Source organism: Schistosoma haematobium, chromosome 1 (assembly GCF_000699445.3).
Source record: "Schistosoma haematobium chromosome 1, whole genome shotgun sequence".
Taxonomy (NCBI): domain Eukaryota; kingdom Metazoa; phylum Platyhelminthes; class Trematoda; order Strigeidida; family Schistosomatidae; genus Schistosoma; species Schistosoma haematobium.
In genome coordinates, this window is record NC_067196.1 from 35,552,451 (window position 1) to 35,577,579 (window position 25,129).

The 25,129-nt window shown below is 30.6% G+C and overlaps 2 protein-coding genes across 2 annotated transcripts in view; one reads left to right on the forward strand and one right to left on the reverse strand.

The window, feature by feature from the left end:
* Positions 1-24,743, forward strand: MS3_00008677 (uncharacterized protein). Its single transcript, XM_051217009.1, has 7 exons — positions 1-60; positions 8,347-8,611; positions 8,878-9,854; positions 15,987-16,690; positions 17,754-19,025; positions 21,959-22,218; positions 24,661-24,743. The coding sequence occupies exons 3-7, from the start codon at positions 9,072-9,074 to the stop codon at positions 24,669-24,671; spliced, it is 3,030 nt and encodes a 1,009-aa protein (XP_051073867.1). The 5' UTR covers positions 1-60; positions 8,347-8,611; positions 8,878-9,071; the 3' UTR covers positions 24,672-24,743.
* The window catches only part of MS3_00010110 (uncharacterized protein), a 4,102-nt gene continuing 3,424 nt past the window's right edge, over positions 24,452-25,129 (reverse strand). The window contains exon 4 of the mRNA XM_012947189.3: positions 24,452-24,726. Coding sequence (XP_012802643.2) covers positions 24,649-24,726 — 78 coding nt within the window. The 3' untranslated portion in view covers positions 24,452-24,648. The remainder of the gene's footprint in view (positions 24,727-25,129) is intronic.

The following is a 25,129-nucleotide window of genomic DNA, read 5'->3' on the forward strand; positions in this document are numbered from 1 at the left end:
GGTTATGTACCGAATTCGCCGATTCGGGTCAAATTGAAACCTTTGGGAAAAAAAGAATCTGTAAGTAATATCATTTATGGATACGATATGGAAATAATATTAATGTATGTTATGTTGATACGTATTGGTTTGTTTTCATTGAATCAGGGTAGAGTTTATAATGAAATAAATTAATTATAAGCAAACACTTAACAGGTTAAAATAATTTGTAATAGTATTGTAAATGTGTACTTATAGAATAGAAGAAAACTATAGAATTTTACCACGAAACTGTCAAAGTCTTTTGATCCACAATTTTTTATTTAGATTAATTTAAACAACTCTTGAAGATCTACAATGAGTAGATAACTAGTATAGGGGTTGTGGATATTATTAAGTTTTTTTGATTGAGATAATGAACCGATTGATGTTAGACCACCGTTGGAAACCTGGAAGCACTGGACGGCCGTTTCGCCCTATTGTGGGACTCCTCAGTGGTGGTCATCCACGATCCCGCTCGCCGGATTCGAATCCATGGCCTTCGGTCTCGCGCGGATGCGCAACGCTGAGGAGTCCCACAATAAGACGAAACGACCGTCCAATTCTTCCAAGTGTCCAAAGGTGGTCTGACATCAATCGGTCCATGATCTCAATAAAAAAAAATGGGTAGATAGTTATTCATCTGAAACAAATTGAAATATAAACTGAGTTGGATGGTAGCTTGCACTGAAATTCAGGACGTGGATCTCATTCCATTCAGGACTCGTCAAGCCGATGTATCTGTATCTTAGAGTCGATGTTTATTCTGGCAATCAGTAGCTAATTTGACAACACGTTATTGCTTGAATTAAAAAGTAATGGGTGTGAATACATGAGGGAACATGATTTCTAATATGCAGATACATCCAACTGACCAGTATCAAATAGAAAGAAACGCGTTTCTTAAACTCCACAACTGAAATGAGACTGACCAATTGTAGTGTTGAATATTCATGGGAAGATTCAAATAACCAATATATATGAGTATACTATGATTGTTTATATGATAATGTTTGAACACAAACATTTATACCGTCCTCTTACACATCAATCCTCTTCCTTTACATGTAGAGAATTTTGTTTGCTTGTGATTTTGTGTACAATTAAATGGTAATGTAATTATCTACGTTTCCTTACTTGATTTTATTGAACTAATTAATTGTTGATAAACTGACTCATTAAACATACACAATTTTCATTTTAATGACAGGTATTTTTCTCACTGTTTAATGTATGTAGTTTGTGCTTGAGAGTGATTGGTTAGTGTGTAGTGACCAATGTAATATATTTTTGGTGTTTAGTACTACATATAGAATTGTGTTGACGAAGTTGCAATGTGTTCACTAGTCCAGGTGACTCGTCGTCGCGTGCACTATGATATAATGCATTACATAAAATAATATAGGAAAGTTCAGTCATTTGGAATTTACTTAGTTATATAACGTATAATTATCACCGAGTTTTATATGCACAAATAATACCTGTTTTTATTTATTATTCATTGCATTACTAATTTCATGTGAATCAAGTTCGCATTTAATTTACCTTTAATTAGTAAAAAAATATTTAGTATGCATATGTTTTCATAAACAGTTTACATTCTCTTACTGACATAGTAAATGTTTGGTTAAAAAAATGAAGTAGATTCTTGATGACATAGTGATCAAATTAATTTTCCTCACTACACAACGAATATAAAATGCAAAACAGACAAACAAACAAACAAACAATGAGCTAAGTCATAAAACCTTTCCGTTTTATGAGTTGTCCATAATCTATATATCATTCTGTGAAGTGTTTTTTTATTATTTAATAGGCATTTAGGAACTACACTTTTTAATGTTTATGATGATAAAACAAATTTAATACTGGCTGTCCAAAACATTATTTAATATTTTTCTATCATATCAATAAAGTGATCGAATGAAGTTAAGAATATGTTATAACTAAAATACGGTTCACTGTAACTAGAATCCAGCGAATCATATTTCCAAATTTAGTTAATTCACAGCTCATAACCAGTTAGACGATTTGGACTTCGCACATGACCTAGCTCTCCTATCCCATACACACGAACGAATGCAGATAAAGTCAGCCAGTGTAACAGCAGTCTCTGAATCAGTAGACCTCAACATACACAAGGGGAAAATCAAGGTCCTCAAATACAACACGGAGAACATCAATCCAACCACACTTGATGGTGAAACTCTGGAGGATGTAGAATCCTTCACGTACCTGAGAAACATCATCGATGAACAAGGAGGTTCAGATGCAGACGTAAAGGCGAGGATTGATGAAGCAAGTGTCGCATTGCTACAACTGGACAACATATGCGACTCGAAACAACTTTCAACTAATATTAAACTCAGAATCTTCAATATGAACATCAAGACAGTGCTACTGTACGGAGCTGAAACTTGGAGAACTACAACAACCATCATCAAGAAGGTACCAGTATTTATAAATAGTTGTCTACACAAGATACTCAACATCCATTGGCTGGATACCATCAGCAATAGCCTTCTGTGGGAGAGACCAAAACAGCTTTCAGCTGAAGAGGAAATTAGGAAAAGACGATGGAAATGGATAAGACATACATTACACAAATCGTCGAACTGCATCACGAGGCAAGCCCCAACTTGTAATTCTGAAAAGAAGCAGAAAAGAGGAAGGCCAAAGAACACATTACGTCGGAAAATAGAATCAGATACGAAAAGGATGAATAACAACTTGAAAGAGCTGGAAAGGATTGCCCAGGACAGGGTTGGATGGCGAGTGCTGGTGAGCGGCCTATGCTTCATTGGGAGTAACAGGTATAAGTATGTAAGTAAGTAAGTAAGTAAGTAAGTAAGTAAGTAAGTAAGTAAGTAAGTAAGTAAGTAAGTAAGTAAGTAAGTAAGTAAGGATTCTAGTTCATTGATTCACTAATATCGAGTAATGTGTCGAACTTTGTATGGGATGATGAGTGAGATATCCTTAAAGATTTTAAACTAGAAAGAAGTTGTTGCTCAACTCTTCTTCGTAATCAACTGCCTCTTAGCCAGTGACAGTTTATAATAAGTGTCATTTGGAGGTATGAAAATCTCATAACTACCTTAGTAAGTGATTAACTGTTTGTTTAGATTTTGAAAGTAGGTTAATATTTAATTGTCAACTAAAATAACAGTGATCTATTTATTTGAAAAATAAACTTAACCGATCCATAGTAATAAATATTTGTCGTAATGATTACTTATGAAAGACCTTATAATCTAATAGTAATTAACTACTTCCTCATTTCGTTTTTATAATTATCGATTATCTCTCCATTTCATACGTAGTTTAGTTAGTTTATTAAAATAAATTAGATATGATTTCAGTGGTAATTCATTATTTTAATATTCATTAGTTGAATTAAATAATTATAAAGGAATCAAACTACTTTCTAATCATGTAAATTAGTTTAACACTTAAATGTTCTTGATTCCCTTTCTTTGGTAATAAAAGGTTGCATAGAAATGTATCTACTGAATTTACAAGGTTCAGTTATGAATAAAAATATTTTGTATTTTTCAAAGTTATTTAATAATAATGTTAATGAGAAATCTATAACTAAAACTGATGAATAAAGAAACACTGTTACTACTTAAATGATCATTTAGATTTACAGATTAATTCACATATACATTTTAGTTGGAAGAAAGTTTTCATTTGTTAATTAACAATATTTCGAGAAATCTAAGTAACTAGCGGGATCGTGGACGCGCATTGCTGAGGAGTCCCACAATAGGACGAAACGGCCGTCCAGTGCTTCCAGGTTTCCAACGGTGGTCTAACATCAATTGGTTCATGATCTCAATCAATAACTAGAAAGTATTCTAATCACTATTTTCTGACTTATCACTAGTAAGAAATGATTAAATAATATTATTATAGCCAAGAATAAAACATCTTTGATTCGACATTATTTATTTTCAATGATATTCATTGTTGAAAAGTATAAAAATAGATTGAAACAGATAATCGTCACTTATTCATTTTTAATGATTTTCCGATTGAATAAATTTGTATGAGCAACTTATAGACATTGTTAGTTAGGGTTTTCTAATTTTATGAGATACAGTTGATTGTGTTTACTTAATTTTGTATATTCTTCAATAAAAATCATCGAGTAGTTTGGATTTATTTGATGATGAAGCGTTCAAAAGTGATGTCAACAGTTTTACAAACATATAATCTGTAATCCTATCCTGAATGTTTAGTTTCCTTAAACCACGTGAACGTATAACCATTAAATATAAAATAAAGGACTTTTGTTGCTTTGTTCATTTACGACATGAAAGTCTTTCGTAGTTAAAATAATCATAAAGGAAATCTAGATTTGTGATTCAGACTGATATATATATATATATATATATATATATATATATATATATATATATATATGGTTTATCTTTAATTATAAGGGAACTAATACTGCCAATGGAATTCGAACATATTTAATGTCATTGTCACAATCAGTACGATTAAGCTCTACTAATCCCTATCTTATATCGAATAAAGTATGCTTTACTATCGAGTTACTTATCATTCTGGCGACATCATAAGTTATGTCAGCAGATTTCGATCAACGCATAACATGATGGCATTAGTTACTACCCGATAACTGATCAAAGTTACCTGTAATATCTCATAATGTACTAGTTGTAAATACAACTATATTCATAACATTTTTACTTAAGACCTTAAAGTATTCGTGAATTTTGTTTTACGATTGTACCAAATAAAGGTAAACTCCTTAAATAAAAATGCGTTATTTTATTATTTTATTAATAAGTGAATAGAGATATAAACATCACGAATTGTTATTATGTAATTTCAAAAATTATATCTGACCTTTTCATGGAACATACATAAGAATAGAAAAGTGAACAAAGTATAAATAATGAAGCAGAAAATGTAGGATATTTAGTATAAAGTTTATATATCTATATAATATGTCCTGCTAGTTCATGATGAAAACTAGTTTTTATCTATCGAATTAATGATATATATGAAGTAAACATAATACATTACTAATATAATATCATCCGAAAACTAATTTATAAATTATCGACAAATTACCCTTGTTTTTATTTCTAGTCAGCAACACAAACATTCACTTAGTGAATAAAATGAATTCATAATTAATTACTTATGATTAAATAGAGTTGTTTTTTTGTTGATATCAATAATGTCATCATTACACTCGGAATTAATTGCATTGGATAATACTTCATAAGCAGTTAAAATATATTTGCCTACTTTATAATTTATGTTACTAACTAGTTAATAGTAGTCTATGAATTATTCTTCCAATTATTTACCAGGAGTTATTTTTTACGGAAGTGTTTGTCTAGTCTTTGGTCCAATTACATGTGAATTCATTAGTAGTCATTGATGAGAAGTCCTGAATTCGAATTTGATAGTAATTCAAAGCTCTTTGGCTCTTAGTGATTTTCCAAATAGAGTTACTTACTCATGAAAAAAATATTTTCAAGTTTATTATTTGAATTATCCTTGAGATTATCAAAACTTTTCTTTCCAAATTACTACAGTGGTCAGTAAGTTTTATTGCAAATTTAGAACTAAGATGTTCATTCAAATGGAACTGACGCTACATAGTTCACCTCTAACAGCACTCAAGACCACTGCATTCACTTCTAGTATCATCACTTCAATAAGAGATTGGAAATTCCCAGATATATATTCATCTCATACGACAACTTTTAGATTGAATTAGTAACAAATATCGATGTTTTAATTTGCTTGGAATTCATTTTGCTTAATCATATCCTTTTAATTTTTAAGATATTAACAAAATACTGTTTAGCTAATTGATAGTGAACATGTTTGTCAATTGTTCCGATCGTTTTCCTAGTCATTATAATCTATGTCATAAAAAAACATTCATTAATCTAGAAATTGAAATAGATACAGTTTTGAAGAATACATCTTTCATAGTTGACTTACATCCTATATATGGTTATTTCGATCCTTCCAATTACAGGGGACATTTCATAAGGATAACTATTCTGCTTATGGTTACATCCATTTAGTGAAATTATGGTTGACAACTTTTCACTTGTTTTCATTATGAAGTAATGGTTTTCAGACCATCTATTAGATTTATTACGATCAAATGTGGGTTTGAATGGAGAAGAGAAACATTAGACTTAAATACCATTGATTAAAAGAATAGAGCACAGTTATTTATCATTGAACACTTTATTAAAGAAATAATTCTAAACGATTACACGAATTAAACTCGGATAAATCAAATAATCATTTTAAATACATCAACATAGTTCCTTACAAAACGAGTCTTACATATCTCTTAGGTAAGATACACATTGAACTATTCAGTTTCAAATCTTTTTCTCTAGGTAACAAATATATCCTTGTACACCTTTTATCTGACACTTAGTGAATTCATAGTCAACCACAAGATAAATATAGAGAAAAATAAGTGGACCGTACATGTTGCAAACATCAGGAATGTTAACAAGTGGTTGCTGAGAGATTTTAAAAACAATAAATCTTTCGGAATAGAGCTGTTATCTATTTTATCAGGCAGGTTGAAAACGTTTATTGTACAGCAAAATAAAAGTAATAGACACAAGAATACAAACTTGACTTACTAATATTTCAACAGCGAAAAATACAAATCGCTTAAACGTTTGAAATTGAAAAAACCATACAGCGTTGGTGAAAATAGCTAACATAATTCTGAAGATAACTAGTCACATCATATGTAATGTAATTATTAAATTCATTAAGTGTTGTTTGCTTGAATGTTCCCATTGATTTTTAGGACTGCAATTGATCAGTCACTTATTGGCATATTTGCATCATGTGCGGATTGCCTCGATAATGCATTAATTCACAAGCTTTATAAGCAAAGATGGATGGTGGTTAGCAGTGGAATTCAGGATGCGCGTTTCGTCCTATTTGGAACACGTCAGATGGATGTACCTGCATCCCAGAGTTTATGATTACTCTGGGACTCGAACCCAGTGCCGTTCGCTTCAAACGCCATCGAGTTATCCACTTACCGAATGGTAGTTGGTTCGAGTCTCAGAGTAAACATCAACTCTTGGACAGGTACATTCAACTGACGTGTCTCAAATAGAACGAAACATGTGTCCTGGATTCCACTGCTAGCCACCATCCATCTTTGCTTATAATATTGGTTATTCTTATTTGAATAGTAGACTTAAAATGCAAAACAACTATAAAATCAGGTTGATATAACATCTAGCTGTCAGTAACTATAATTGTTCACTGTGAAAGTAATTTATTCAGAACTGGCAGTAGCCGAAAAATGATTAGAAATCAGGGAGTATTAGACCTTTGTATTAATTTCGTACTACTCAGGAGTATTCAGTAAGAACCCGATAAGAAAGTTAATTTATGATCTTAACGACCCTTGTAGGTTCAGAATACAAAATTAGAACCCAACAATAGGCATTTCTGACTTCAAACAATAATCATATAGTTAAACATGTATAATGAACCAAAATATTCTATTAAGAATAATAGAAAAAGTCTGTATTCAGCTAAGGACTTGAGTAATTTGTTATTACGGATGAAAATAAATTTATTCGTCATTAATTGGTTGAATAAATTAAGAAACGGAACAATTATCTACTCGTCTTAAATGTTATTATAAAATAAATGACCATTTGAAACATGGGAATAACTGATTTGGTAGGAATGGTGGTTTACTGAAGCAATTGAATTTTAATTGTTAACAAAATATATTACAGAAAATTGAACCATTGGCCAAATGACAAATTATCTTAGGTCACAAAACAACTTCTGGTTTTTCACTTCTACCTGTTTATTAGTAATACAAGTAACTATACAACCTTTATTGACTCAGTATTTCTTAGGAGAGTAAACGATTGTTACACTCATCTTTGACGAAACTAGTTTTATGGAATTTGATGAAATTTTCATTAAAGGAATTAATTGGTGAAATTCGGTTATCACTGGCATCTAGACAAACGTTGGTTCTCATTAATCAACCAATGCAAATATTTCAATCTTATCCGAGGTCCGAATAAAATCTTTAACATTTTTAAATGTGACATTATATGACTCGTTAGAATCTCGCGTAAAATGTCAGTTCACGATTGGCTGAACATATACCTTTCTGATGAGTGTGATTTAGAATGACATCTAGGTCCAGGGTTTTTGATTGCCTACAACCAACTAACATCCGATTCATTGAATAAATTTACTTAATTTATCAAAAGTCAATCATGAGCATATAATTGATTTTATTCTTTCATTTGCCATTCTCAGTCTGATGAAAGTGCTAACAAAATATTGTCATCTATAGTTTCAACGAATAATAACCTATTAACAGCTAACGTTTTAAATAAACTACCTAATATAATGATCAATATGAAAACTGAAGAGATTGACAATCCAGAACGAGAAGCTGGCATTATATCAACACAATCTTGTAGAAATGTGAATAAATATGATTTTATAAAAGAACAAACAACTACTCATTTGGTTGAACAAATTAAAAGGCAGACCACTCAACAGTATTTTGAAATGAAAAGTAAGCAACTTTGTATTTGTAAAATAAATTGTTTGGAAACTACTTTTAAATATAAATATGTGAAACTATATCATAAGGATTCAGAAGTGGTAAGAAAAATATACCTATCTAAATCCATATGAATAACTTTTAAAAGTATTATATACAATTGCTGACTAAATCCTAATAATCTTTTAATTAAAACTATGTGAAGATTTCATATTCATAGAACTGTTTGATAGATTTCCTTATTTATTCCTTATGTCTTTTCTCTTTTATAATACAAGGAGATATAAATGCAAATGAAATGAAAAGAAAAACACTAGCTGAATCAGAGCATCGACAAGAAACTACACGAGTAAAAGATAACAATTTAATTGATTATCTAAAAAGAAGCGATGAGAAAACAACACAAAAGAAAAGTGGGACGAGAAGAAGTCATACTCTTCCCACTGGTATGGTTAAAGCATATTTACAACATATGAGTAAAGAATGGAGTACACTTGCTAATGTAATGACAGTAATTCATCAAGCAATTAAACAAGATCAATCAAGTATTTATTTATTGGATAAGTATTTCAAATCAACAAATATTAGAGTTCGTATGATTAACACTATAATTAGTCCTAAATGGGCTTTTCTTTATTTAAGTAGTTTAATTGATAATCCACAAGAATTAATGGAACATATTGACATCATGTTAAACTTAAAAACAACTGTAGATATTATGAATAGTATAGGAACAAAATATGAAGGTTATTTAAGAGACAAACAACATTTAGACTTATTTTTATCTTCATTTAAAACAACAAGAAATATACTACAAAATCATTTAATCAATATAGGCCTACATAAAGAAGAAGCTTATATGATAATATACAAAGCTATTTGTAATGATAATGATGCTAAATGGAAGATTAGCCATTTCATGAATATAAAATTCCCTCAAAAATTAATTGATGCATTAATAACATGCAATAAAAAGAAATTGAAAAATTTAATTCATAAATCCATTCAAAGATCTAAATCATCTTCAAAAATAGTTTCTTTGAATTTACCACCTTTAGAAAGATTATTAAATGATGATAATTCTATGAAGGAATTGAATGAAGATAAAATAAAAAAAAGAGTAGTATCAGATACTATTGAACAGTTGAAACATTCAGATATTATACATAATCAGTTACAAACATTATCTACGGTGACTGAATGTTCAAGTGATGATGTTGTACAAACAGAAGTGAAGTCAATTGACATAATAGAAGTAGGTTTATTTATTGTTATGATTGAATATTTCTTTTTTTTATAATTTTAATTCATTAAATATTATAACAAGTAGGTGAGAAGCTATTTTAAACCATCTTTATTATTTGATAACTGAAATGAAATAGACTTATGAATGGACTTGGTTTGAATTCATCGGTTGTTTGATATTTTTGTATTGAATTTGAACTTAATATCAATTTAGATGTAAAACTTTGTGAAAATGTATCAAGCTTATAGTTTGATTCATTATTAAGTTTAAGATCAAAAACTTGATATATTACTATATATATAGATCTTTTCAACAGAAGCCTATAAGTGAGATGAGAATAATTTGTGTTCCCATGAAAAATGACGGTATCAAATCAATCCTTAGAAGAAGTACATTTCGAGATAACAGAAATTTTTTTTGTGTAGTGAAAATCGATTATAATATATATACAAATAAACTTTCTAATACTCCTTTCTCTCTTATAAAATTTCTTGTAAGCAATTCGTTTACATAAAGGCTAATGTACTCTTTACAATAATAAAGAAAATATCTACAGAGTCTGTAATGATTTTATGTCCGGCTTAATGTCACATGATTTATCCACCAATCAAAATACGACCTATACAATCTTAACACTATGCCAAACCAATGACGTTCAACCGGTATGAGTAGTCTAGCGTCCTTATTGGTCCTATATCCTCCTAGCCCGTCCGCTTGAGTTCGGAATTCAATACCAGCTTCTGCAATATGAATCGAATTATTTATTTCAAACATACTAGGTTTATATATCAACCAGATAAACCACAACGTACCATAAAATAGAAAATAACATGTGTACACAATAAAGCCAAAAAGTGGCTGTGAATGTGGGAGGCAGTAGTTAATAAACTGAACATAGCTTAAGAACCGTGAATCGTACAATAATAAATTATAAATCAAAATAAAGCTTATAATAAGAGAAATATAAATACCCATAATGTACTTATTGAATAATTATACACTAAGAATATTTATAGAATATTAGTCCATTAATAGTCCTTGGAAGTTATCCGTAATTTAATCTTCGCTCGAATATAACAGAGTCCATCTTTATTTATTTTCATACGAATATAAATCGTTTTATTTCATTTTAGATGATATCTAGTAGTGAAATTCGAGACAGACATTGTCATTCATTTACGAAGCTTGTTTTTCATGATCTAGAACATAACACCCCTGAAATTTTGATTCTAAAATAAAAATATTCTCAATCATCTGTAAATCATACATGTTAACATTTATCTAAATGGCAGAGTAGGTCAACTTTTCAAATAAGAGATTCTAGCAGATTCTAGCAAATAGTAAATAGTTTGAATAAACCTTATTAATTACTTTATGCGTTTATTTGATCAATCTGTATTAATCATATTAGTAAGTTTTCCATTTTAACTTTGGTCTAGTTTCAAAGGTTACAAGTCATGTGTCTTTTAGTATTATATCATTTCATTCAGTTGTATTATAAACGCATTCACAACAAAACAAAACAATACCTACTTTAAGTTTTTTACTAGTATAGTAGTATAGTAGTTGATGATAGACACTATCACCATTGGACGCCGGCTCAGTGGTCCAGTAGGTTCGCGCGCGAGACCGAAGACCCTGGGTTCGAATCCCGTGAGCGGGATCGTGGATGCGCACCGCTGAGGGGTCCCACAATAGGACGAAACTGCCGCCCAGTGCTTCCAGGTTTCCAACGGTGGTCTAACATCAATCGGTTCATGATCTCAATCAAAAACTTGAGTTTTTCAATTTGATTATCCACATTTACATTAAAGTTGCTTAAAATTGTTAATGCAGATAAGGCTTGAACAAATGTACATTCTTTCGTTTCCTGATCAAGATTTTGACTTTCCTTCAACAAAAAAAACGATACCATTTAAAAAATATGTTGTTTAGCATAATTCTGAATATGTTTTTTTACATTTATCATTCAGTTCATATAATATGTAATAACGTAAAAGAAAATTAAACACTTTAGTAAGTTGAGCATGTCATCCTATTTCAAGGAGAGTTCAGTTTAACTAACTAACAATTAAAAACTTACAATTATTGTATCAAAATCTAAGATTAACCAACACTGAATATTAAAACAACTAAGAATATTCTATTCATTAAGTTTTACTCTTAAATGTACACGATTTTTGTGATTAGGTCATAGTATGTCTTTTTCTTAAATGAAAAACAAAAAAGTCGAATACTTCAGGAAACGTTTACCTTAAAGAATAATAAATGAAGATATACCACTTAATTGATTGTTATGAACAATTTAGCTGCACTGATATCTATATGCTTTTGAAAATGATGTTCATGAGGAACAGATTGATTTGTTTGGAATATTTTATGAGTATCTTATAGTTTGTCGACCTTGAATGAAAATACTACTCAAAAGTCACTTTAAAACTAAATGTCCAGTCTAAGAATAATAAAATTAAGAATCATCAAATAAGCAAAATCTAAAATAAAATCAAGTAGCTTTAATGAAAAAAAGTCAGAAGTAGTTTCTTTGGGAAAAAAATGAACGCAAACAGAATACAAATTTACTAATTATGACCACATTACAACTACGATACGTGTTTAGACTCAATAGGAATTGAAAATAGTCCACCTTGCCAATTAGTGATCGCTAGTTAGATGTTAACAGTTTAGGAATTGACATCTGAATAATGTTCATTCATTTTATTGCATATTCCTATCCACCATAATGCATCTGATTGTACTTTTTTGTAACTTGCCTAGCGATTAATAAACATAATGATGTGTTAAAATGAACGAAAACAGATAACTTGTTGAAATATCTAGATAGCAGAAACATGTAGCCCAGATATTCAACCAGGCCGCTCAGAATAGTATACATATTATATCAGGACTGTTTTATTTCCACTTAAAACAAATATTTCTTAACTGACCAATTGATTGGGTAAAATAATTAAAAATGGTTTCACAGTTCAAGTTTTCATCTGAATTAACAATAAATTATAGACTTGAACTAATAGATATACCATTACTTAACTTTATAGAGTTATAATTGATATTCCAGCTTAATGTAGATTACTCCAATCATGTATACTGTCTAGATGTTTAAGTATTTTTTTTTGCAGTTGTCTCTTTATTCATAATTTTCGATCTACATGAATACCATGAGATTTTAATAAGTTCACGTAAATATTGATCTTGATTAATTGACTAAAAGCATAAATTATATAGAAACAAAAATCATGACATTAGTTTGCGATATTTTTGATTGAAAAATATTATGAGTTAATCATTGTTATATCTAGATGTTTATATTCTTGATATACCACATGTAACTTGAGCATTTGAACTCTAGAACCCTTCCAAGTCGCAATGAGAAGACAGAAGACTAGTAAAAGGCATGTTATTAAAGACAGTGTCTAATTATAGTACAAACCTGTCAGGTATTTATAGTTTTTAGTAAAAACGAAATCATCATTATAGCTATCTAATTCGTACACAGGGGGTTATTAGCATTATCCAGTCGGGAAGCTAAACGTAGAGATTCTAAAATATTCTTCAAAAATATGATTGGATGGAATATATTTGTCTCTTTCTGAGATTCTTAAGGCTTCCTCGAGTTCACCCATGGACCGCTCTCACAATCATTACTTGACCATTTTTTATATAAAATATATGTTACAGGGATCTTTTCAATACAATCAGTCAACTAATGATCAACTGATTATAAGTAGCAACCTTTAAGATAGGAGGACCAGAATACATGTGAACTTCTATCTGAACAGATTATTTTAAGTGATGTTTGTTAGGTTAACCAACCGTCACTATATATATTTAATTTTAGAAAGATCACTTTCTTCGTCTGACTTTCTAGGGATTGATCTTCTACCTGACAATCAAATTAATGAGATGATAAAATCTTTGGTAAATGAGTTATTTGTTACATATGTTACTCACTTCCACTCTAACTATACTCCAAGACCTAGTGTTATCTGGCAGAGGAGTAGGTTGAAAAAGGGTAGTATCGAACAGATAAAGACGTAGAATACGTTCATAAACTCATTGTTTGTTGGTTTGATTCATGTTGGAAACGGGGATCTCTGTATTTTGGTTCAATTGTGCAATATGGTCTTGATCCCCTTGAATAATCTCAAACCAGAACAAATAAGCTATTCCGTCCCTTCTCCTACCAAATTGTCCTGAAGCTGATATCGGTCAGTGTTGAAAACTGACATCACAGTCCTTCATTAATGAACATGAAAATATTATTTTGACTGAAAAATAATACTGACATTTCTTTCTGAACGCAATAAAGCAGTTTGCTTCATTCACCTTAAACCAAAATTTTGATAATTGAACAAATGGTATACTCAACCACCTAGTTTAAATGACCCATATATATCTAAGTACAAATTTGAAATAAGAAACGGGAACTTGTTGGAATACTTTGTACTGAGAATTCTATATTGAATAAAGCCACTAATAATAATAATAATTTGTTAATTATTGTTTACTATTAAAGTCACTTTATAAACTGTTTTCTTTTTATGAATTTACTTATTTCTCTTCATTTTTGCTTACATTTTTTTTTATACAGAACACATTTACATCAATTAATAAGCTTTAGGTAGTTTTAAATTAATTTTGAGTTTATTTAAACAATACTATCATATTAAATAAATTCTGATCTAATAGTTGAACTCATGAGTCAATTAAAGCTAGACCACCATGAAAAACCTAGAGGCACTGGATGGTCGTTTCGTCTTAGTGTGGGACTCTTCATCAGTGTGCATCCACGATCCCGCCTTGCGAGATTAGAACCCAGGACCTATCAGTCACGCGAGCCAACGCTTACCCTCAATGAACTCATGAATGAACTATTAAATTACTATAATATCTATAAAACTTCTCTCTGATTAAATTCTGATTGTTTGTCAATGTATGTAAAAAGTACTATCTATTCAGGAATATTTATCCAGCTAAGTGATCAAGTACAACTTCACTTAATTTTAAGACTAATGTTTTATTTGTGAAAATGAGTACTATTGCTTTAATCACTTAAACGGTGGTTTAATGTAAATATAGAATGAATTATGTATATGTAATAAACATTAAATTTCATTTATTCTAATAGTAAATAAGTTTCTTATAAATTTATTTAACACTTGAGTTACATAAAGTTATTTTGATTAACCGGTACCATATATTATACTTAATTTCACTCAACTTTATCTTCTTGTTTCGTGACATTTTAGTTGAGTAATAACTAATAATTAGTGAAGATATGACGTGTATGGGTTAGTGGGGAAGAACAAATCAGGTTAAACATACATTGTGTGACCATAAGTTCTGTTTAATTATAAACATTTGTAAAGTTATGTTTTCATACTGAAAGTAACTTTTAAAACGAGATATGGGATAACAACAATACAACAAACGAGAAGATACAAAAGCAATATACATAAAGAAAATATAGTCATCATAAGGTGAATCAGTTGTTTACTGTAATCTTGAATGCATGACTTGACAGCTGAATTCAATGCATGACATCTGAACTTATCACAGTGTGAAAGAAGATTGACCAGATGGAAAATACAAAAAGAGAAATAGAATAACAATTCAGTACTTAAGAAATATAGTTTAAAAAAAGGGAACGAAATCTAAGAGCTAAAGTTAGGAATAGTATTTATTAACTAAGTATTCAGAAAAAAGAACGTACATTCTAAATGTGATTAAGTTAACGCGATCGATTATTTCATCTATTTATCCAGACAATTATCACGTAAATAGCACCAAAACATTCCTATATCAGTCTATAAAATTCTTTAACCCATTTGCTTTTTTTAACAAACTGTAAATACTTTCACTATTCAGAAATGAATACAAGTACATTCAATATTCACATGTAATTTATTTGTTGCGATGGTCATTCGTCAAAATAAATTTTTTTTTCTTACATATAAAATTGTCTTGTTATCAAATAGCCTTAAATACTAAGTGATTGATTGGTTATCTTAATCACTAATATATTTTTTTAAAAAAGGGTATGGAAATTATTGTTGACTTATAATCTGAAATTTTTCTAATACTGGCAGTATTATTAAATAAGATCAAAATAAACTTATTTAGGAAACAGTGAAACAAAGCAATCAATTCGACATGAACAATTTAACTTCAAAGGATACAACAAGACAGGACAGTTTTAACATAACTAGAGTATATAAAACACTTGATATAATGTTTGAATATGATGAAATGTTTCACGAAAAGAAAGCAGATGAACTAGATGAAATACAACAAAACAAAATGGAACTTCAAACAAAAGAACTAATCAAATTTAACAAATGGAGACAAACAAAGTGCAATAAAATGCCTAATGAAATCTTAAAGATAACAGGATCTTCATCATTTAATGAGAAAGATGTTAGATTATACAAGTATTCAAATAAAGCTTTCTCAACAGATAAAATCAGTGATAAATCTGAAAATTCTGATGAGAATGATGAGTTGTTTGGATCTTCTGGCGACAAACGTATTTGTAAAAATTTAAATATGTCACATAGTAAACATATTAAAAATGATGCTTTAGAAAACAACAAAATGAAAATGTACTTGGTTGAACAACAATTCAGGTCACCACCCCGTAAAAGAACTCCACAGAGTCAAATAAAAACGGAAGAATTTCTATCAAATTCTAAAGATTTTTCAGCAAAGCAAGTTAAAGAATTGTCAAAAGTACCTTTCCCATCTTTAAGTTTGGAAAGTCTTGAATTATCTTACCACGATTCAGTGAGACCAACGAAAAATGGCAGAAATCTTGCAGTATTAAAGAGGTAAGCAGTTGGTTTGATAGGGTACAGACTGAGCTTTCATTCGCGATTCCTAATAACTGATTATCTCATATGTTATCAGTTAAGAGCTGTAAATGGATCTAATATAAATCAATTATTTACTGTTGCCTGAATGTTTTTAATCAAAAATGTCTATTTATGGACACAACACTCAATTACAAGTATTGTTTAACAGCTAGATGAAAGTCTCTGAAGGACCCAGAGTAAGTGAGACTGCTTTTACTTAATGCGCGCTATAACGAAAACATCAGTGACTGGAAAACCACATAACAATAGTAGGTAGATAAGTTAAAAGGTTGTAACGGAGAGAATTAAATGAAATTTTTTGCTTTCTCTTAGGAATATTAGTTTTACAGTAAGTGATTCCAGGATTTCTCTGAATGCATAATTAAGGAAGATTTAAGTTTGTCACGGAATGCTTCACATTGATACTGTACTTTTGTAAGGTCAGCAGCACAGGCAAGAAATCTCAGTTTAAAACCGGTCAACCAGGAATAACAATAACTTAAGAACCAAATGATGTGTTAGATACGATTTCACTAAGTTACTGCGATAGAAAATCCTAACCCTTACACTGTAGTGAAAGGTGTGGTTGTAAGAATGTTAACATTAATCATTAAGGAAGATCTTGGTATCTTGTGAACGTAGAAGTGCGACATTCAGGATTGTTTCTAGGGATGGCGGATATGATTTGTAGCTCATGTGGATGATTTTGACGGAGTTTTGTTCTTTTAGCTGGACGGTTTGGTCGTGGAGCCTTCATCGTTCTTCTGAACATCATCAGCACAAACGTCAGGTAGGAGCGGAGTGTTTTCATTTCTCCACACATGACTCATAGCTTGTTTTGTAAGCCTCGATCATGATTGAAGTCAATTACAGTAGACAAAATTCATCTGTTAACATTTTCCAACGGGATTAACCCAACTAAAGTGAGCAAGGATGAATGAACAATAACGGTTAAAATTTAGAAAATCATTAATTTGTAGGTTATAATTAATCAATTTTATCTCAAAAAGGTTAAGATATTTGCATTGATTTATTGTAGAAATATAATGGCTAATGAAACTAATAAAATGTTAATTAGCAGCAAAAACAGTCTCAATAAACAAAGGACACCAAAAAAAGAGGAAGTCAATGTAATTAAAGCCCAAAACTTTACAAACTATAAAGAAAATATGATGAATAATAGACAGCATCTTCCTAAAAGCACATCAGTTAATTTAGCAAACAGTATAATAAATAAACACGGTTTTGTGAAAGGTAGTTTGACAAGTAGAAGTGAAGAGTCTTTATTTGAAACAGCTTTATCTACAAAATCAGGCCCAATACACCCGGGATTACTTCCATCAACAGTTGTACAGATACTACCTAAAATAAGGGAAATGAGAAAGCAGGAAAACCTCAGTCGAACTCCAACGTTCACGAATTTGTTAATGAACTTTCCGTGTACAAAATCAAAACAAATTAAACGGCAAAATTCAGAATTTGATTTTTTAGTTAAAACGTCATATAAATTGCCTTCATTACATAATAAGGTAGAACAAGAAAAGAGAAAATTAGAGGTGAATAAAATGAAAATAACAAATAAACTTTGGTATAGAAAACAAATTTCGGAAACTCCGAACATTCAGGTAGAACCTTCATTAACTATCACGTCTCTTTCAAAAATGGGATCAATTTCGACAATACAACCAACTTCGTCAATTACTTCACGATCTACTTATCAAGTAATTCCGCAAAAACCTCATAAAACACAGAAAAAAGCAATAAAACCGTCAGAAAATCCATTAGATATAGATATCAGGAACTTTGATTTGAATTTCGATACACAAAACTTTTTACAGTGGTTTGGCAAAGTTCTAGAGGCAAACGTTATTTCATCATATAAGCGAGAAGATTTAATGACAACACTTAAACTTGAAAAAGATAGAATACCAACGTTAAATCCATTGTGTGAAATATACTGGGGGTCATCAGGTGTTAACCAAGGAATACTAAAGCAACCACATTTTGAACTAATGTTTAAACAAATATTACTCATGGATTTAAGTAATTCACTATCTATCAAAAGAAAACAATCTAAGAATAAGAAATCATTTACTTTGCCAATAATTGATATCCCAAAACGAAATGTATCTTATCAGACATCAACTTCAAAATATATGGTCAAGAAGCAAGAGAATTTCCTAGTTCATAATGTAAACATGCCTCTTGATGATTTGTATAAAAATTTTAATTATTCACAAGATAAACTATCATTAAAAGAATTAACGAAAATCAAAACTGATCGTAAAAATACTTCAAACGCAATAAACTTGTAAGTTGTATTGATATAAATTATTTTTTGATTGAGATCATGAACCGATTGATGTTAGACCACCGTTGAAAACCTTTAAGCACTGGACAGTTGTTTCGTCCTATTTTGCGCTGTGCTGAGGAGTCTTAAAATAGGAAAAAACGGCCGTCCAGTGCTTCCAGGTTTCTAACGCTGGTCTAACATCAATCGGTTCATGATCTCAATCAAAAACGTAATAATCTCTACAACCCTATACTGAGATAAATTAGTTGAAAAATTAATTGTGTAAGTAATTTACTTCTGGTTTTTTTTGGTAAACAATGCAAACAAAGAAAACACTTTAAATCTTATTGATTCTTATTTATTTTAATTAATATCCCTGGTAATTCATAACTTGAAACTATACTGGAAGTTACCTGCTTTTTATAATTTCTAGGGTGATTTTATTTTAAAAGATTTCAGTATTAAAAAAAACAATCATATTTATTGCTGTAAACCAGAATTAATGAGTTTTGCAACCTATCAAGGTTACATAACAAAATCATATATATTTCATACATTTATTTCCTGTTGTTATGAAGTGAAAAAAGGGAATAAGAATAGTGTTTTAAGAAGAATAACCTAAACTTATTTTCATTTTAAAATTACAAATGAAGTTTATTATATTTTTATGTAAATAAAGTTAGTCAAAAGTTGATGTATAGTTTATTCCATAGTCATATTGAGAGAGTAATATATGTAAAGTAGAGTATTGGACTCGATCTTAGTGACAGAGTAACATAGTATTTAGTTAAAGTTACAAAATAATGACTTTACAATCCATTGAGAGAACAACTATTAGTTTCATAGAGACAGTCTTTTAAAAACACACAAGTGTTTTATTATCATATTTGGAATCGAGTGAATACTCATGAAAAACATATGCTCACTAGTGACTGGCTTCAAGATGTATATCCTGGAGCTCTAATGAGAAGCAGTGACCAGTGGAGTTCAACCGGGTCAGTTGTAAGTTAGTAACTCACTGATGACAATGGTGGATGTGCCGCTCAATGTCGTGGACTAGTTGAATTTAAACATTAACACCGTCAGATGCCGTCTCAGTGGTCTACTGGTTAAGTGGTCGTGCGCGAGATCAGTAGGCCCTGAGTTCGAATCCCGCGAGGCGGGATCATGAATGCGCACTGCCGAGGAGTCCCGTACTAGGACGAAACTGCCGTCCAGTGCTTGCAGGTTTTTGTTGGTGATCTAGCTTCGAGTGACTCATGATCTAAACTATTAATATTTAGATTTGTACAGATATTTATTACGAATAAAGTTAGGATAATTCAATAATGTAAATAAAATCTCAATAAATAATATGAATGGCAAAAATCAAAATACAAATAAAGTAATTGGTATATATAATAACCATGTAATAATGATTATTTAATCAACTAACACTGCATGTAGATTTTAAAGGAATATAAGCCATTTCACTTCATATACATAAAAAGTCACCCATTACTGTGATTATAACCATTGATAATAAATTAACAATCCATCAAAAATTAAGATTGTGGAAAACTATACGAATAGATAATGCAAAATATAAAATGTCAGAAATGTACAGTACATATAATGTAACAAATATTGTTAAAATCTAAGCAAATTATAAATATTTAATAAAATGAATTCACTTGGTATTGTTTACTTGAATCTTTTCATTGATGTTTAGGACTGCAATTGATCAGTCTCTTATTGGCATATTTGCATATTGCCTGGGTTTCAGTGCCAGCTGATGAATCCGAAATAAGACGAAACGCGCGTCCTTGATTCCACTGCTGGACACTATCCAATTTTGCATATAATTTTATTAATAAGATGTTCTAGATGAAGATAATATTCAGTTTGTAATGTTAATTTTTTTATTCTTGTTAGCTTGTGTTTATTTACTATAATATTGCCTAAATACTTTATTAAAATCTTCCAAATGATATGGGACTGTAATATCTTATTCAATCTTTTTTAATTCTATTCAGACTCTAAACATCTTTGTTACACTATACAAATATATGTTAACATTTACTTTAGCCCAAGTTTATTGTTATAAAATCGTGATCGATTTCTCGTGTAGTTGTGTTCTCTGTGATGGATAGTTCAATCACGAAGCTTTCGTTGCCTTTCCAGACAACATCATTAGCATGAACTTAAGATGAAACACAATTTATTTAAACTAAATTAGGAGTTGTAATTACGACCAAATAGAAAAACAATTTAATGAGTTTCAATTTTACAAAAGTCTCAGTTCAAATGTATGAATGATCTAAAGTGCAAAATGTGTTGCTATATGAAATATCAGATTCATTAAACCCTTACAACCAACTTATCAGTTTGACCATAAGTCAAATCTAAATAATGATTCCCTACGCCAATAATAAATATTTATAACGATCTTTTAGTTTCAAAACTTGTAAATCACAGCTTAATTAAACATGTACTTCTGATTTTCTCAATTTCTACACATTTTTATTAGCCAACTAATTATGTATATCGACAGGGTAAAGTAGTAATGAGGTTATGTAAGATGCTTACAACTTATCATTGAGACCACATGTTAAAAACCCACACTGAGACACTCCATTGATTGATGTGTTTCTCTTTACCGATCAGTCGGAGAAACGAGCCGAAATGACATCGGGATTCTTGCATGTAAAGTCAATTATATTTGATATAGAATATGGCAAGAGTTAACGTTATCAAAGTTCATATAAAGCGCAATATAATTCATAAAACACCATACAAGGAGCAATGTCGAGACGGTAGATACATACACAATTTGTGTAAAAATCTAGAATCCTGAATATGTTACTTATTATTAAAATGCACTGTAATAATTAAGTGTGAAAAAACTATTGTAAATAACTATTAAGGTTATTTTATTTAATATTTTCTTGGTATTTTTTTAATTGAGAAAGAATGTACGGGTGTAATGACAGGACGTATGAAGGATCAAAAGCGTTTCATGTGAATTCAGAACAACATAAGATATCAGATAAACGAACTAATCTACCTAGAATAGAATCACATACCTGTCACCCAGTACATGGAAAGTTTCACTGTCGTTATGAAGCACTGGCGAGAAAAAAATATCAGAGTTTAGGTCTCTCAATTTCCAATCACATTACTTGGATGAATTTAATTCAAGAATGTGTGAACAAACCAACTCAACAAAAAAGTAAGCGAAATAACTTTTTCTGAAGTTTTCCTTTATGTATGTGTGTACACATATAATTTTATGGGCGTACATATTGTCACCTTGATAGAGAGTTTAGGAAAGTCACAAAAAGATGTGGAATGAGTTTAAGAATCCAGAGGCTACTTTTAAAGGCACTATAAATATGGATTCAGCAGTTATCAGATGCTTGAATAAAGTTGTTAGAATAGGTCTACATAAGCTCTCACGCAATATTGTATTCCTAAATTGTCACTATTCAAAAGAATAAAACAATAGCAGACCCGATAAAACCAATTGAAACAAGCGGCAATTCTGATCAGACAGCTAATTTTAGACCGCCTGAAGCCAAAAGCGTATGTGAACACTGGACTATTTTCTCACTAGATGGAATATCAGACTGACTAGTGAAGTATATTTGTGTACGCAAGAACTTTCAAATCAGTTGACCTAATAAATCAAGATCATGTCTAAGGCAGGAAAGCTAATGGGATATCGAAGCTAAAACCAAGTCCTCATGTCCACCAGTCTAGTCAATTGCACCTTCAAAAGGTTTCGTAAGGAATGTCAATCCAAAATTTAGGGACAAAATTCACAAAGACCGCCGACTGCATTATTGGGTGATTTCTTTATTATGGTACTGCCTAATCCCTTTTATCATACTTCTTAAAGGTTAAGACCGGCGATACATCACATACGAATCAATCCTGACTTCTTTTTCGCATTTGTGACAAAACAGGATGGTGGTTACCGCATCCAACTTTCAGTCGTTGAGTTGCAGATTCGTACACAACTATACCTATTTTGATTTAGATAGATGAGAAGTATCACCAGACCTCACGTAGAAAGGTGAGACAAAGTCAGCTGCACAGACTTGAGTTTGGTTGTTCAGTTGAATTGATTTCAGTCAGCAAAAGGAAGCACGTATCATGGAAGAAAAATCGAAATGTTAAAACAGCAGTACTGTGTGAACGGTGTTAAAGATATTGAGGAACTATCAAATTGTGGCCTATTGACATCGGTCGTATAAAGATGGTAATACTGCATGTAGTAGTCAAATAATTATTTATCTTAGTTATTAGACATGTGCTGGGAAATAAAGTATTATCAAATCAGCCCGCGAAGGTATTTACAAATAGGTTGGAAATGACAATGGGAAACACCCTGATTTTACTTGGAATTGGTTTCACTAGTGTGATCTATCTTTGACTTCTGAAGCACAATTTTTGGTGAGAGCTATTTTTATGAGATTGAAAACGAGAGCTATATATTATCACACAAAACAAGTCAATTAGGACAGATACAAATGAACATTGGGTCAGAAAAACCCATTAAACACATACCCTTTATACGGAGGTCAAGTTGACTAATAAGCGCCTAAAGACAATTATACCCTGTGATAGACTTTTTCTTCTACATATTGAAGAGGTAATGACTAGACTTCCTTATGCAAAGTGCTTTCCAATACAGAAGTGTCTTCTAACTGCTTCATATATATCGCGAAGAAGTAAACGAACATTTGGTCGGTTTATGTGAGATGAAACATATTAAATATCAAATACAGGATTGCCGTCTGGAACAGATAGTTACCGAATTCGGAATGTATTTACACTTTGTTTTTCTAAAGCAATTGAGTATGATTTCCTAAAACATTGGATAGCATATACAAAAACCTTGTCGATGTATGATCGAGCAATCAATGTATAAATTGTGAGTAGGTGATTGACTAGAATGATATAGTAAGCAACAGTATCGCACAGTTCTGTCACTTTATTGGATAATGAAAGAACAAGTTATTTCCCCAAAATGAGGTAAAAGAGAACAGACACATAATAAATAATGTATTCACGTTTAGTTTGATCATTAAAGCGTAAATCTATTGACGACAATAATTTGCAATTCCATATAACGATTCTTCTGAACACTGGTTTCTGCAGTCTTAAAGATTCTACACAATGATCCTAAATATAGGGACTGGTGTGATTTATGGAGTTGAACAGTCTAAAAAACCTTTCGTCGATTGTACAATTATCTGCAAAAGATTATATTAGCGTTGACTGTGAGTATTCTCCCTGTATCAAGTCCTAAATTACTGTCAACTTGATAGATATTTATACGTATTTCGTTCTCATAATTGGATTAAAGCATTAAAAACTATTATTCGTGTATAAACATATAACATTACTCATTTTATTTGGTAAATCAAAGAATCTGTGGCTTAATTGGACAACGGCAGTTTTATAACATAAATTATTTTATTTTTTCAAATGAATATTCGTTTATTGATTTTCATTAACAAAAGCAAATAAATAAAATAAAGATTGAGTTACAAATAAAAAAGTATAGAAAGTTTGCAACCCCATCGATAATTAAGGAAATAAAACAGTCAAAAATCATGAGCAGAAGTTAAACTTTTTTGTTCTTTATTTTTTGTTATTTGTCTAGCATCGAGTTAGGTGATTCTTGAAACTCAGAAGTACATGTTCCACAACTTTTAGTGGACTTGGATAACTGAAAATGGGAAAAAGCATTAGAATATTAAGGTGTTCAATATAAATATTCTCATTCCGAGCGTTGCATGAAGAAAGAAGTGTATTTATTGATTCAAATTAAAAGTGGTGATATGTAAATTACTTCATTGTATAATATTTACCTACATATATAGGTTCATTTCTAAAGTAATGCCACTACTACATTATAACAATAAAACACACTAAACAGAATTTTCTAGGGCTTACTTGCAACAAGTTAACATTACTCTAGCACATATATAAATGTAGAATTACCGTCAAATTTACAGCACAATCAAGTTGACGTTGCGTTTAAACTCAAACACCAGTATTTCGTGAAGACTATTTGATGTCTAATACAATAACTAGCAATTTCATCTATTAGACTTGACATTACCTCAGCA